This window comes from Trachurus japonicus, chromosome 7 (genome assembly GCF_045865225.1).
Source record: "Trachurus japonicus isolate A0001 chromosome 7, Traja_1.0".
NCBI lineage: Eukaryota > Metazoa > Chordata > Actinopteri > Carangiformes > Carangidae > Trachurus > Trachurus japonicus.
In genome coordinates, this window is record NC_140913.1 from 27,656,826 (window position 1) to 27,672,198 (window position 15,373).

Consider the following 15,373-nt stretch of genomic DNA (forward strand, 5'->3'; position numbering starts at 1 on the left):
AGGATTTGGCTTTCCACATTGGGAGTAGGCTACTCATCATATTTTTTGCTTATATTTCATCAGTAAATGTTGTAAACTATGAACATGAACTAAAATGTATTTAAATGCTAAATCTTGTGCATCGCTTGCTTCTATTATATTGAAGCAACAGGTGAGATGTAAATAAAGAGGAAATTGCTCATGCACTTTGTCTCATGTTCTCTGAGGCTACTACACTGTTTTTTTTGGGGGGGGGGGGTTACTCTTTGACATGTGCTGAGGTGATCTGAACAGGTGGAACCATCCCACTGTAAAGGTGTTTACAAAAGCCATATCAGCATTTAGCTGGGAATCAGATTCCTTGTTTGTTTTTTAATGAGGAGCCAGTGCTTTTATTCTCCATCGTATTGAAAACTGCTTTTAAATTGTGAGGTGACTCATCCTGGATCGCTCAGGTATATGACAACTGTGCATACGTCCCTGATTTAATAGCCTATAACTTGGGGATGCTCAGCATGTGCGTCAGGTGCGTGGCGCTGTTTTTTATAAGTGCGATTGTGGAGACTGTTTGTTTCAAGATGTGGTGTCTTTTTTTCTTTTCTTCTCGGGGTGCTAAAAGCAACTTTTGCCACCACTCTTCACAACAGCTCATTTAGCAGCGCACGGGGCGACGTGCACAACGTGGACTGATTGGCTTTCATGAATCAAAGGATACCCCGTCTACCGTGAGGAGAAAGTGGTAGGCTACTCACTGCCTGGGCTGTACCAAAAGCTGAGGGAGAGGGATTTTCCCCTATCAAGCAAAAGTTCATTATGTGTGTCGTCATTTGCACTTAGACCATTAATAATTCATTCAGCAAAATCACATGTTCAGTTATATTAAGGAAAATTCAATATTTACTAGGTTTTATTGCTTGTTGACAGAGCGTTGGCTTCATCAGTACCCCTATTTCCCAGTAATGGAGAAACTATGGAACCAAATAGAGGGCAGCGCTCAAGATAATAAATATTAGAATAAAAGAAGCGCTATTTATTTCACATATGACAAAATGTCAGTGGCATTTTCATCGGCGCGCCCCAGGAGTAAAGGGGAGGTGACACAGCAAACCATTCAAAAGGTAAAAAAAAAAAAAAAAAAAAAAAAGAATCTGACGCGTCGCTGCGTTTGTTATTAAATATTCTAGTCTGGATGATGGGAGTGTGCGGTCCGTCGCTAGTGCAGGGAAAGTAGCCCGTGGTGAATATCAGAAGAAATGGCAACTGGTATTGTAACGGTACAGTCAGCTGAAGGTGCGAACCAAACAAAGCCATGGCGGTGATGAAGGCGACCGCTTTTACACCTCAACACTGGCAGCAGACCAGTTCTCCTTTTGATGCTCTTTCTTCTCGCTTCTTTTCCCCCAGACCAATGATGAATATTGTGTCTTGTTTTGGGATGAGAAATAGAACATCTTTAGATTTACTGACTTGTTTCCACGGTTTTTTTCTTAAAGCACAGCAGCTTCTTTGGATTTTTTTAGTTAGAGGTGTCAGTTCTTAGGCAGACAGTGTCCCATTAGGTTTGAGTGTTGATTGTGGACACCTGCTTTGTTGCAAAAAATAATATTCAAAAAATACATATGGGCAATATACAGTCTGAGAACGGCAGGGTTGTGTAGGGTGGAGGGAAACTGACCAATATAGTACACTGGTCTGCTGCTGCTTTTATCCTTGATTTTACCGTTAAAACAGGGACTTTCCAGCGCGATGTCCTAAATAAACTGTGAGAAGCTGCTGCCTCATTTGGCTCCATCATAGAAAAAGATATAATTGACCCAGAAAAAAAATGTTCCAGACTGGTTCAAGTTCTGAGAATCCAGGGCAACATAATGTCTTAATAGGACATAATATTATTATGCATCATTTACCATGCACTGTGACTTGAGATACTGTGAAATGAAGTTGCGTTATTGTCTCCCAAAGATGTTGGATGAAAATCATCATTTAATACAATGTATAATGGATTACCAAAGCAAAGGGAAGACAGCCGAATGCACACAGTAAGTGTTCTTTTTTTCCCTCCCTGCATGACCAATGCATTGTACATGTCATATCAAAGCAAACGAGATAAAGTAAAGCTGTATTTCATTTCCCCTGTTTTGACAGGTATCAGCAGATCCTGCACAGAAATCTTGTTTACTTGGCCACAATAGCAGATTCAAATCAGAACATGCAGTCACTACTTCCAGCGGTGAGTCACTTATGAGGTTTCAGGACAATGGTACTGTAGATTTCCCATCATTCCTACTATCCAACATTTTCTTCTTCCCTTCTTGTCATTCAACTGGAAGGGTTTTGGTTTTTGAAGGCCATAGATGTCAACAGTCACTTCAATCAATCAAAAAACGTTCTTGTCCTAGAAGGGAAATTTGTCTTGCATGGGCACATAGGGCAACATAGCTGCAAGCATAAAATAAAAATACAAACACGACACATATGAAGACAAACGAATGTTAAAAACAAGGACAACGATATTAACTGGTTGTCATGCAGTCAGAGCAGCTGGTTGCTTCACTATGTTGAGCCATAATAAAAGTAAGTTACATAAAATTGCACTAGGCTGGGGGGTAAGAACTAAGAATCCAACTAAAAACTGACACAAATAAAAAAGTAGTGCGGCAAGAGCTTGATCGTACCAAAGTGCAGCAGTTACATTAGTGACTTGGTTCCACCGGTGAGATACCACAGTGTCACAGTTTCCATTTTCAATGTAATTTGTCCACTAGTTACACTATTGACAGACCAAATCTTCTTTCATTCCAAACAGCAGTGCATTAGGTCAATATGAGGTAACGAATGAATGAAAATGAATGAGGAACAGTAAATATAAATGTGAGCGAGTGTGAAAAGAAATCTCAATGACCGCTTCTCACTCGGTTGTGACCATCAAAGCAGCGAGTTAACATGCATCTTGATTTTCAGCCTCCCTCTTCCAATATGTCGATGGGTTCTGGAGGAATGGGTCAGAGTGGGGGACATGTTCCGAGCAACCTCAGTGACACCATGGCTCCAGGATTGCCCCCCTCCTCAATGATGCAGAGCCAAATGAACAATGGTGAGAGTTGATCACAAAAACATGAATTTCGCAAATAAACTCTGGTCCATGTGAACGTTATTATTTTCTGCACAAACCCAGACTTGGTACAGCTCCATTTTATTGTCCGCCCTTTGTTGTCTGTCTGGTCCTGACTTTGCTGCATGTTTATCTGCAGATACAATACATCATGTCTGTCACATTGCCGCTATCTCTTCACTTATTGCCTGCAAGTGTCTGTGCTCTTACTGTATGTTCTGCTCATAGTACCACATTTCTTTGTAGCTATAGCAACTTTTGTTTTATTAAATTTCCCGATCCATGTATACACACATCATTATCACAAAGGCTCTATCCTTGTATGATCACACAAGCTTCCTGTTAAGATGAACTGAATGTGGGCCCATGATTAACGTGACATGGTAGCACATGGGAATGTGTGCTGGCTGCTCTGACTGTGCGTGTGTGTCGTCAGGCCCCAGCCATGCCCCCATGCAGCAGCAGTCTGGTCAGGTGCAGTCGGCTATTCCCTCCGCATCCCTCAGCCTGCCAGCCAGCAGCTACGGTAGCTCGGCATCAGCTTCCGGCTACAGCCATGCTGCACCTTCCTCCCAGGGCAGCATGATCCAGGGCCCTGGTCCTGGCTATGGCTCTTCCTCTTCCTCCACATCCTCATCCTCCTCTTCCTCCTCCTCCTCCCGCAGCAACCTCAACATGCAGTCTAACCAAGGTGAGCCAGAAGAGCCCATTAAAGAGAAATCAAGAGTTTATTTTTTATTGAAAGGAATAGTGTCAGGCCAAAGAAATTGATACTCCAAAACTATTCCCTTGAGATGAAAGATGCCTATTTCCTTTGTTATTTCTTACTTGGCTGTAATACCTTTCAGTGTTCAGGGTAAGGTAGAAACGATATGGTAAAACAGTTGGATGATTTCTGAAATATCTCTGAATGTGTTCCTGACAAACCCCCCCTTGATCATGCTCAAACAGATGCTTACATGAATTTCTGCATTCATCAATCCCGCCTGATGCAGTGCAACTATTATAAAATCCAGACACATTCAGTTCATCAGAGAGGTGTCCTGCTGCCTCCCTTCTTATTTCTGCTGCAGGCTTTACCTCTCCCAATCTCTGACCCCTGACCCTGAGATGCAGCCCTCCTCTCCCTGGATGTTCAGATGTCTGTGTGTATTTACTGCACCTCTGTTTATTATGCACTGACTTCACTGGCTTTGTCTGCATTTTTATACTTAAGCGCGGCATCTTGAAAGAGTCTTGTCAAACAGATTTTTCTTTAAGAAACCCCCCTGACTGCTATGGACCTCTTTCGGCTTTTTCCTGTGTCCTTATTGCCATGGACCTCCTTCTGCTTTTTTTAATTTATTTGTCAGTTCAAATATGCACATTTCTGCAAGTCTCTTCTTCCATGAATGTTGTTTATGCTGCTGAATGCTAACACTGATATGTGCACAGAGTTGATCTGTGTATATTAATGTATGAGATCTCTCCCTCCTGTAATCCTACTTGCTTCCTAGTCTCCATGATGCACCAACAATCTGCCACTCCACACTACTCCTCAGCCCAGGCTGGGAGCCAACACTATCAGGGACAGCAGGCCATGGGCATGATGGGTCAGGGCAGTCAAGGAAACAGTATGATGTCTCAGAGACCTATTGGGTCCTACCGCTCCTCACAGCAAGGTAGGTGGGAAGTGATTCTCCATGCTTCTTTGACTTGGCAGTGCGCTCGGTGAGTTTGATTGCGGTGTGCTTGAGTGCTAAAGTACAGATGGAGGTCTGTGCTGGTGTGTGGGGGAACTGGTTGGATTGTGTTCCAAGTGTGACTCTGGATGCCAGTCTCCAAGTTTCCAGGTTATTAGTTTGCAGTGGAAGCTCCTTCTTGACTTCATGGTGTTAACTAGCGATCTCTCCGATTCGCCTTCCTGCAGCTTTAAGAAGAAGACTGGAGATATATCACTCTAGTCACATTAGGTTCCTGTCTCTGTAAATCACTTAACTTGTGCTGTGTCAGCATGTGCCTAATAATAGCTCCACCCTGTCCTGTTATGTCTTTTGAAGACCAGGCATGCAGTAACTCTGATATATAAAAAGGATGGGACACTGTTTCCAGGGCAACAGGCCATGGTTGTAAGTCCTCATTCAACCTGGTATAATATTATCCTTGCATGACTGGCTGAAGTCTTTCCAGATAGGACAGTGGTATGGAATTGTTGTATCCATAGTTAAGCTGGGCGATTCGCTCAGCGAATCCATGATTGGTTGTGGGGCTGTTGCTAGGGCTCCTCTATCATCTGGAGCTCCTTGGTCATAGTGGAAGATATCAGATGTGTTCCTGTGAGATTGTTTTGAAATTGTTTGCAGAAGTTAAGATGAAAAATGCTCCTCGTGCTACAGCTCATTTCTGTATTTGGAAACTTTTGCGTCCGTTGTGGTTTGAGAAGAAAATTAGACTGTGCCCGGCTCTTCGATGCAATTTGCCAGATAGTTTTTACTCTGTTGGTTTCCTGAGTTTGTGAGATAAAATGGAGAGGGAAAGGGAAGGAGTGGAATCTGGAGTTTCTGCACACCACCGCCGAGCAGAGATCAGATTCTCCCTGATAACAGGCTTTGTATAATCCTCATTTTCTCCTCAAAATTACTTCTCGTGTAATTTGTGATAGAATCATTTGTTGGAATTGCTCCACTTTAATTGGGGTTTCTAAAATTTGGGTTGGCCCCAAAACAGGCTTTCGTCATTATTTCTTCTCTTGAAGAATATCATCACTACAATCCTACATTATGCAATTATAATTACAAATATATAATATTAATTAACTTTTTTAAATTCATTTTTCTTTCACAGCTAAAATATGACCACAAAGGTTCAAAATAATATTGTCTGTTACAACCTTTAATTTCTGTCTTTTATTATTCTTAATACACACATATGCTCTCACACCCCATCAGACTGCCTAAATGGCCCAAGTGTTCTGGCGCAGCCCCGTTAGCCTCCAACTGTTTAACCAATCGTGGTGTCGCCTGTCTTGCAGGATCTGCACAGAGGTACATGGGACAAGACGAGTTCTACGGAGAGCAGTATGGACACACTCAGAGCTCCAGCGAGCCCATAAACCAGCAGTATTACCCTGATGGTAATCGTGCACATCCATAAACTTTATACACACAGCTCTCAAACACACAGATTCCCATTACAGGTCATGCCATTTCCTTTTAGCTCTACCCCACAGGCCAGAGCCATGTTTACTCAAGTGCTGAAGCCTCAGCTCTTATGCCCGGTCACTGTCTTTATGCCTCAGTGTGGGAGATGAAAAAGGATGGAAAAAATGGCAAAAGACTAACATTGGTCTCAATTTTGCTTCCTCCCACTGTGTCTGTGTCCATACTGTCCCCTTTGGTGTGCCGAAATTTCAGATTTCAAAGAGCCGCTGTAGCAGTGTGTTGAGGAGAAAGTTCAACCAGGGTGTTTCTTTGTGCTTTGTGCACAATGTTGAAGAGCGAAGCCATACAAAATGTGCCTTGTAATTTTGCTGTTCCACAATTTATTATGAACCTTTCAGCTTCAAACTGTGAATAATAATGTCTTTGTCGTATGCATGTTTGTCTCGCCTTTTGGAGAGGTCTTTTTGCATGCATTGAATTGTGTTTTCTACAGGTCACGGGGAGTACTCATATCAGCAGTCTTCATATGGTGAACAAGGCTACGACCGAACCTTTGATGAGTCTTCACAGCATTATTATGAAGGAGGTAATAGTTATTTATTTGTACCCTGCAGCTGGACACCTCAGTTTGTCCAAGTGTTTCAGTTTCCAACTAAAACTATAGTTAAGTACTATTTCACAGACATAATAGGTGACATTTGCAGCTGTGCATGTGTGTCTCCAGGTAACTCTCAGTACAGCCAACAGCAGGCCCAGTACCAGCAGAGCTCCGGTCAGCAACAGCCCTTCAGCCAGCAGCAGTACTCCTCTCAACAAGGTTACACTGGGCAGCCACAGGGATACGGTTAGAGGAATCTATAACCAATAGTTCTGTGTGAATTCACACACAAACATAACACAGTGAACAGGTATATTAAGTGTTACCTCTCCACCACAGGACCTGGCCAGGGTGGTTCCTCCCAGTATTCTCAGTATCAACAGGGTCAAAGCCAACAGTATGGCTCCTACCGCTCCTCCCAGGGAGGCCCTGGAGCACAGCCGCAGAGGCCCTATACCTATGAACAGGTAACAGACAAATGTATTTAAAACACTCACACACCTATAAGTTGTGGAAAATGTCTCAAAAATTACAAGTGCACACACACTTTCCAAGATGGTATGGTAGATGGTGTATAAAATCCAGTCAAACTTCCGAAATCTTTTAACATTGCAGGGGCAGTATGGAAATTATCAGCAATAATGTACAGTACCACAGTCTCCTCCCTTTGGAAGAAAGATGTGCTTGGCTCAACTGTGGATTAGAAGATCTGGCTGCCTCAGATTTATTGTCCTTTCATTAATGATCATCATAATCATCATTTTTGCTGAGAAAAAAGTCAAATTAATCTGTTTTGCTCCTGACAAGGTTGAAGCTGATAGATAAAATGCTGGACATCCTTTAAAAAAAAAAAAAAAGTCTGGATGCTCATATAATGAAGCCAGTTAATGTAAATGTTCCATTATAATTAACATACTAAAAAAGAGCAGAATTGTCATCAGCTAAGCCTCAGCAACCTTCCTAGATCATTCTGTCTGTCTTTGCCTTTCTCTTTATCCTATCCCCCTGCTTTTATTGTTTATTTTATAAGTCTCTTCTCTTCTTTTTTGGTTCACAGAGAATGTCCGTGGTTTGTGAGACTGTGGCTATAAAAAGCAAATTGGCCTTGAGGGAAATGCTCCCTGATATTTATCTAATAGATGAGGTCCAGCTTTCGCTTTAAATCCTAGTAGGGACACTGTTATATCTCACAATAATGGAAATGAATTTTATGAAGGTGAAAATGTTGGTCCTTAAACCTGACCTGATCAGAGGGAGGGCTTTGTCTGTGTTAGTCAAACTGTGGTGTGTTGCTATGTGGTCTAACATTATATGTTTTCACTCTCTACATATGTCTACACAATAGATAGCTGACTGATAAGGACTTGAGAGTGTTTATCATTGTCCATGATAATCATACATTGTGGTAGCATTTTTGACCCTATATTTTAGGTGGCATTGCTCTGCGCAGACATATGGCATAGTTATTGTGCAGAGTCAAGAACAGTTACACTGCTCTGGTGCCATTCTGTGAGGATTTTACGTAAAAAAAAAAAAAAGAAGACATCACTTTGTCTGCACTTTATTTTGCAGTGAAAGTATATGTATTGTATTGTTTGGTATTTCATATTGTAGTGAAATTCAGGCTGTTTTTTTTATTTTAACAAATGATCCGCAAAAAGCCAAAGTAACACAGGAACAGAACAGTATCATGTCCTGCATACTCTACTTCAGTAAGTGCAATACATTCAGTCAGTCACGTTGAGGTTGGTTCTCATGGTGAACTTGCATTTTATGTCATAATTTGTAGTTTCTTGACATATAATGATGGCAAAAAAATGGCAGGTTTGTCTTGTGTTATCATATGTTACATTGTCAGTTTTAGCCATCATATTTAAGAAAACAATTTTATGTATTTATGTGACTTATGAACTGATTATTCAGAGTCTTTCATCATACTGTAAACATAAAACGCGCTACTTAATTTTTTCAGTGAAAACATAAACTATTTGTATTTTGTTAGATGAATGAAATAATGTAAAAAGAAAAATAAGACAAAGGGGTATGAAAAGTTTGTTTTTAATTTTTAGATGGTGTACAAGCACACTTGCCTTATTTTACATATTTGTTTCATTATCTATCTATCTATCTATCTATCTATCTATCTATCTATCTATCTATCTATCTATCTATCTATCTATCTATCTATCTATCTATCTATCTATCTATCTATCTATCTATCTATCTATCTATCTATCTATCTATCTATCTATCTATCACACACACCTCTGGTCATTTCACTCACTGTTTCTTCCAGTTTAATCAGTAATATAGCCTAAGGATTATCAGTGTAACTGTGAGGGTTCAGCTTTGCAGTATATCCTGTAGTAACTCTACTTACCTCAGAGGGGTAAATTAACACAGTAGTTGCAGTCATGTTACAGGGTAAATCGACAATGGGAGATACCTGGCTGTCAAACAGCTAAATTACTATGTACCACTCAACAGTGACAATCAGTGACAGGCCTCTCTATACTACAATGAATCTGTGTCAGTGTTTCATTTTACTGTGACCTGAACGTATGGCAAGTCTTTCCCACTTCTCCATAGTGTGTCATCACTGATGTGAGTGGTACGCCTTGTTTGTTTGTCTCTGTGTTTTGTGTGTGTGTGTGTGTGCATGTATGCCAGGGAGAGAGAGAGTGAACGAGAGAGCGAGTGAGCGGAAGTCAAGCTTTGTGTGTATAATCAAATTATGAATGTTATTTACTCATCTATTGTAAGACTGCGTTATCTGATCTTTTCTGCTGTCTTTTGTTACTGTTTGTTATATAAAAATAAACTGACATTCACCTTTTGTTTGTTTGCATTTTGTGTATTTATTTCTACACAAGTTGGCCAGTGCTCAAAATACAAATTCTTATAGGCCTAATGTTTGGGATGGATATAGCCAACATATTTTCTCAAAGGGGTTATTTGGAAGTTTACTTTTCACATGGTTTCGTGATGGGAAGGGGTGGTGATTGTGGTCGTTAGAAAAGAGCTTCAGCTATTGTTGCATTTAAAAGACAAACAGTTGTCGCCTAATATGGGGTCTGAGTAGCGCTACATCTTCAGGGCAGCTAGGAAGCTGTATCAGAAAGCAAGGAGACAAACTTGGGCTTGCATGCTACAGTTCTGCCAGCAGAGAGGAGACAAGAACATTTGTGTTGATTGTGATGTTTGGTCAAATAAAAATTGATTTTTTTTCTAAGTAAGCAGCTGTTAAGTCCAGGACACTTTCACTGAACTTTGAATGAATGCATGAATGAATGAATTTAAAACAGGAACAATGCACAAAAAACATTAATCTTGTAAACTTTGACTTTCACTACCACCCACCCACAATCATCATGACTCACTACTGAATGACAGGAATTCTGTGGCAGTGGCAGTAGGCTACTTAAATGTCCCATTATTGCTGAACTTATCCTGTATGAAATATTACAGAGGTCACTTGTTAAACTGTTTATTGAGACTTCATTAAAAAGTCACAGGGTCATAGATCAGTGTAGGTTCGGCCGCGTTTCCTGCTGCCCCACTCTCACTCCAAGACAGGAGGGGGCGATAGAACGTAGCCTAAATAACAATCGCTTACACGAAGGGTCCCTTCACGGACTCCGTAGTTGTTATTAAGGACACACACAGGTGGTTTTTGAAGTGCATGTCAACCTACATCCATGATGTCAACTCAACATGGATTTACCTTAGGTCTTACAATTCAAACAAATGAAATATGTTATTGTCATATCATGCGCGCCTTTAAAAGAAAGTTAGTCCATGCTGAATGAATAGTAAAACTTTACGACGTGTTTTTTTCCCCCGACAGCCTCCACACATCGCTCAGTAACAGCAGTTAGCTAACATACTGGTTAGCTTCGATAGAATAATGTTAGCCACGTTATCGAGAGTTAAAACCCCTCGGTGGCTTTCTCCTGATATACTTTCAGGATACATATTTAGAGGAAACGACTTGACCCTGTTCAGTAACAGTAGCTGTCCAGTATCAGCGTCGGGGAGACTGAGAGTCACCGCTAACACCAGAGATGTCAGCACCTCCTGCTCACTGTGCGCTAAAGTCCGAGGACACCAGAAGAGGAGAGAGATGTCGGAAAAGAAGCTGGTATGCGTTTGAGTTGCGTTTTCACTCAGCTGCTATTTAAATATGTGAAATTGTGGTTATTCATTATTATTGTTGTTATCATTTTCATCACCTAACTGCCTTGACAAGTAAGGCAAATGTCCTCATGTTTGGATTGCCATTTCTAGTGCACCTATGTATTCAGTGTCAGTAGCCTACTCATATCATGTTGCTTGATGTTAACATTATTCCTCAGCGAAAAAGAAAAGATGATTTTAAATAAAATCTAAACCCCATTTAATTGAAACAAAGTTTGGATTGAACAGAAGAACACAGCACAAAACCTGCTGAAGTTTCCTCCCACTTTTGACACTGGTGCAACCATGTTTTTCAGATGGTTACACAAGCATACTCTTTTGTAGAACAATTGAATTACCTTAAAGTTATTGAACTACATTACATAGAGACATTTGCGGTTAAAAAAAAAAAGATATCACTGCAACCGTGGTCCTGACTGGTCTTAAGAAAAAATCCAGCTCGACCTAGTAATAATGTAGTCGATTCTGGGACAAGACCAAGACCTTGAAAATGTGGCTTTGAGTACTACTACAATACTACTGTCAGGATTGTTTGAAGTGTGTGTCACCCTGTCTAATTATTCCTGGGTGTGACCCACAGACTCATCACTTTGTTGACCATCGCCGTGTGAAGCTGGAGGCTGGGTCAGGGGGTAAAGGAGCCTGCTGCTTTCACAGTGAGCCCAGAAAGGAGTGGGGTGGGCCAGATGGAGGCAATGGAGGTGATGGAGGGAGCATCATTATCAAAGGTAGGTTGTTGGACCATCATCTGCTTTATGGAATATGCACTGACACCTGTGTGTGTTGCCATCCTGTCTTTATGTCTTCGTTACGTTGAAAGGACTAGCCACCAGACTGGATGGGATGCAACCAGATGCAGAATCAAGAATCAAAATATGAAGGAAAATCCTTATTATGAATTACGTTAACAACTGTCTCATCTAAACATGCTTCCATCTATATTTCGTATTTGCATGTTTTCAGCTGATCGGGTTATCAAGTCATTGGCACAAGTAGTTCCTATTTACAAGGCAGAGGATGGGCAGTCAGGGGGCAGCAAGAACTGTTACGGTCGGAACGGCAAAACAACATATGTTTATGTAAGTTCATGCATTTGACTATAGATGTGATTTTTTTCAAAGAGTTTTATCATTTGTCTGTTATTGGCCTATTCAATGACCCTTACCAGTGATGTCTTTCTGTTTCCACAGGTACCGTTAGGCACCGTGGTGAAGGAACAGGGTCAAACTGTAATGGACCTCTCTGAGCATGGGCAAGAGTATTTGGCTGTATTCGGAGGGGCCGGAGGAAAGGGGAATCGATTCTTTCTGTCGAACGAGAACCGTGCCCCGATGACAGCAACCTCAGGAACGCCGGGCGAGGAGAGGGTCCTTCAGCTGGAGCTACGCACCATGGCTCATGCTGGACTGGTAAAAAAAAAAATCAGTCTTTAGTGCAATGTTTGAAAATAACTCTGTTGATTTAATTATCCGCAAGAGCACAGATGTAACTAACTAATTATTTATTTATTTTCATCAGGTCGGGTTTCCTAATGCTGGAAAATCATCATTGTTGAGAGCCATCTCCAATGCCAGGCCTGCTGTGGCTGCTTACCCTTTTACAACACTCAACCCGCATGTAGGAATAGTCAATTACAGGGATCATGAGCAAGTTGCAGGTAATGAGTGTTAAAGTAACTTTTATTGACAACATAGAAACATTTCAATGGAAACTCACTTTGGATCATTTTAATGACATACAGAATAACATGTACCTTCTTTTTTTTTTTATTCTTGGCGATTTTAGTTGCTGACATCCCAGGCATCATTCGAGGAGCCCATCTAAATCGAGGCCTGGGCATCTCTTTCCTGCGACACATAGAGCGCTGTCGTTTCCTCCTCTTTGTCCTGGATTTGTCGACTCCAGAGCCCTGGACTCAGCTCCAACACTTGCGTTATGAACTGGATCAGTATGAGCCCGGTCTGTCCCAGCGGCCGCAGGCAATCGTAGCCAACAAAATGGACCTGCCTGAAGCCCGGGAGAAGCTAAAGACTCTGAGGAGCCACGTCACTGAGCGGGTCATCCCTGTGTCAGCTCTGACAGGACAGAACACAGAGGAGCTCATCCTCCACCTCAGAGAGCTGTATGACGGGCTTCCTTCAAGGACAAGCTAGTGGGGAAGGTAAACCCACTAGATCATAGTTAAAGCAATTTCCCCTTGTTTTACTGATATATTTATATTGGAAGATATAGGATGTATTTAATAAATATAAATATAAAAACAAGACAAAGTCCACTTGTTGTGTTTCATCAAAACCTTCAGCATAATCCTTAGAATAATTTTCTTTCTTATCTGGCTTATGTGTAACATGCAGTCCCAGTCAAAAGTTTGGACCCCATTCATGAGAAGCTTCTAACTGACACTGTATGTACCTTTATGTAAAATGCTTGGTAAACGTTTAAACTCTTTAATTGTGGATTGGCCATTTAAGACAAATAAAGCACACAAAAATGTCTTTTGGCAGTTAGTCATGCATGATGAAATATCAAAGGAGAAATCGAGAAAAAAATCTGGATATTTTAGCTGTGGAGGCTGAACATTGATATGGTATGCTTTGTTTTCAATTCCCAAATTAACCAGGAGAGGGCATCATTTTTTAAATTACTTGTATTACAGTACATTTTTTATTTAACTTTTTGTGGTAATTAAAAAACTCCACTGAGTACAAATGATGACATGTGGCAGTTGTTTTAACGTCATGTACACAATCTGCCAAATTCAGTCAGTATTGTCAGAAAATTGGTCTTAACAGAGAAAATGGCTCACAAACAAACTGTTGCGCTTGTGTGTTGTCAGTGCAGACGGGTTGTGTTTTTAGTTTAAGTTTTAAAAAACACAACTGTCCTACTCTGCCCCCATGTCACTGTTGTTTTCTGTGTGCAGTATGGATGTTTACTGCATACTGCTGTGAGTTTTTACTTGTACCAGCCTACGCATAAAATGACTCATGCATAGTCATTGAGTGATTTGTCAGAAGGCCTTAACTGATGTGTGTCTAATGGTTTAAATGCTACGTGTGTGTTATGTTTATTAAGTTCTTCTTTCAGAATCGACCACATCAGGCAAACATGCTTGGACTTTTGATGTACTGTGGAGAACTAAGTAGTACTATCAGTAAATGAATATTACATTTAGGTTAGAATTAGTAAACATAATATAATCAGAAACTGCTGGAGGAAAAAATAGTTCATATGTAGGAGTGGATAGATAAGCCGAGACAGATAAAAGAAGCCCTTACCCTTTAGACATTTGAATGTTAAAGAATAGGAAGCTCTGAGGAGTAAATGGCCTGAACTGCTCCCCTGTTGTATTTGAGAGGTAAAAGCTTCAGTGAAAACCTACTACCTTTGCCCCCTCTCTCTCCATGGATGACCCGCGTCCTCCCCTAGGGCTGGTGCTGTAATGAAGGCTGCTATGGGACGTTTTTTTTTTTCAATATTAGTTAGTTAGCTACACTAATGTTATGACAAGTTTTTCCCTCTTAAAACTTTAAAAGGACAAACAAATGAGATGCCGTTTACTGGAGAGAGTTGCTGTGGCAGCTCGTAGTGTCTTTGCTGCTGCAGTTTGTTGTCCTTAAAAAAAGATGACTAAAAATGATCTCACATGTTCAGTTCACAGGGTGATGTGGTAATTGGCCTGGGATGAGTCGTGACCTGCTGTTTGCTGAGAGTTCAGCAACCTCCCAATGCCCCAACTCCCTCTGGGCTCTTCACTAGCAGGAGAGAGGAACATCCCAGGTGGGAGCTGTCTGGATTAATGCTGTGGCATTTTTCAGAACTAGAGGAACAGCAGAATATGACTACGACGTGTCCAATGTACCCATATTTGAGTCATGAATCTCAGTTTCATTTGTGCTGTCAATATTTGTTCATTTTCATACAATTTTCACAGCTTTGGGTGATTTCGACACAACAGCCCGTGGCGGAACGACATCTTTTCATCATCTTGCTGCGTCAGCGGCCTGAGGCTAAACTCACCCCTGAAGGTTGGCACAACGTCTGTCGCACATTTGGTAGCCTACTGTCTGTAATGTACCTTTCGTAACTGTGTGCCAGCACAGTGGGCCGCTGTTAGCTTTAATACATTGCTTCATGAATGAGGTTTTATTGTTTTTTGTGTGATACTCATTTCATAGGTGTGGTTGAGAAAATGCAAGATTTCCTGAGAAGATTCTTCTCATCAAGTCAGCCAAGCAGAACAGAAACTCCTACGCGGTGCCCTTGATTGACATCACTGGTTCCTCCAGGTTGTCTGCCGCTCCAGGTAAATGAAATACAATTTAGGGTAGTTATGTGTAGTGTAGT

The 15,373-nt window shown here is 41.1% G+C and overlaps 2 protein-coding genes across 3 annotated transcripts; both read left to right on the top strand.

The window, feature by feature from the left end:
* Positions 1 to 903: 903 nt before the first annotated feature.
* On the top strand, positions 904 to 9,677 carry LOC146984946 (calcium-responsive transactivator-like). 2 transcript variants are annotated; one of them, XM_085782589.1, is made up of 11 exons: positions 904 to 1,097; positions 1,942 to 2,018; positions 2,125 to 2,209; positions 2,941 to 3,073; positions 3,528 to 3,782; positions 4,588 to 4,752; positions 6,102 to 6,203; positions 6,725 to 6,817; positions 6,956 to 7,075; positions 7,169 to 7,296; positions 7,445 to 9,677. In XM_085782589.1, the coding sequence occupies exons 1-11, from the start codon at positions 1,029 to 1,031 to the stop codon at positions 7,469 to 7,471; spliced, it is 1,254 nt and encodes a 417-aa protein (XP_085638715.1). In that variant the 5' UTR covers positions 904 to 1,028; the 3' UTR covers positions 7,472 to 9,677. The 2 variants fall into 2 exon arrangements, with proteins under 2 accessions (XP_085638715.1, XP_085638716.1); XM_085782590.1 differs by lacking the exon at positions 6,102 to 6,203.
* Positions 9,678 to 10,536: 859 nt separating this feature from the next.
* Positions 10,537 to 13,296, top strand: mtg2 (mitochondrial ribosome-associated GTPase 2). The gene is made up of 6 exons (XM_085782594.1): positions 10,537 to 10,970; positions 11,607 to 11,754; positions 11,990 to 12,105; positions 12,217 to 12,435; positions 12,545 to 12,683; positions 12,812 to 13,296. Exons 1-6 carry the CDS (start codon positions 10,737 to 10,739, stop codon positions 13,177 to 13,179), a joined length of 1,224 nt encoding a protein of 407 aa, XP_085638720.1. The 5' UTR covers positions 10,537 to 10,736; the 3' UTR covers positions 13,180 to 13,296.
* Positions 13,297 to 15,373: the final 2,077 nt, after the last annotated feature.

Coding starts and splice junctions, on each gene's coding strand:
- LOC146984946 (XM_085782589.1), top strand. CDS start 1,029: ATGTCAGTGGCATTTTCATCGGCGCGCCCCAGGAGTAAAGGGGAGGTG. Junction 2,019..2,124: donor AAGACAGCCGAATGCACACA/GTAAGTGTTCTT, acceptor CTGTTTTGACAG/GTATCAGCAGATCCTGCACA. Junction 4,753..6,101: donor CTACCGCTCCTCACAGCAAG/GTAGGTGGGAAG, acceptor CCTGTCTTGCAG/GATCTGCACAGAGGTACATG.
- mtg2 (XM_085782594.1), top strand. CDS start 10,737: ATGTTAGCCACGTTATCGAGAGTTAAAACCCCTCGGTGGCTTTCTCCT. Junction 10,971..11,606: donor AGATGTCGGAAAAGAAGCTG/GTATGCGTTTGA, acceptor TGTGACCCACAG/ACTCATCACTTTGTTGACCA. Junction 12,684..12,811: donor GGATCATGAGCAAGTTGCAG/GTAATGAGTGTT, acceptor TGGCGATTTTAG/TTGCTGACATCCCAGGCATC.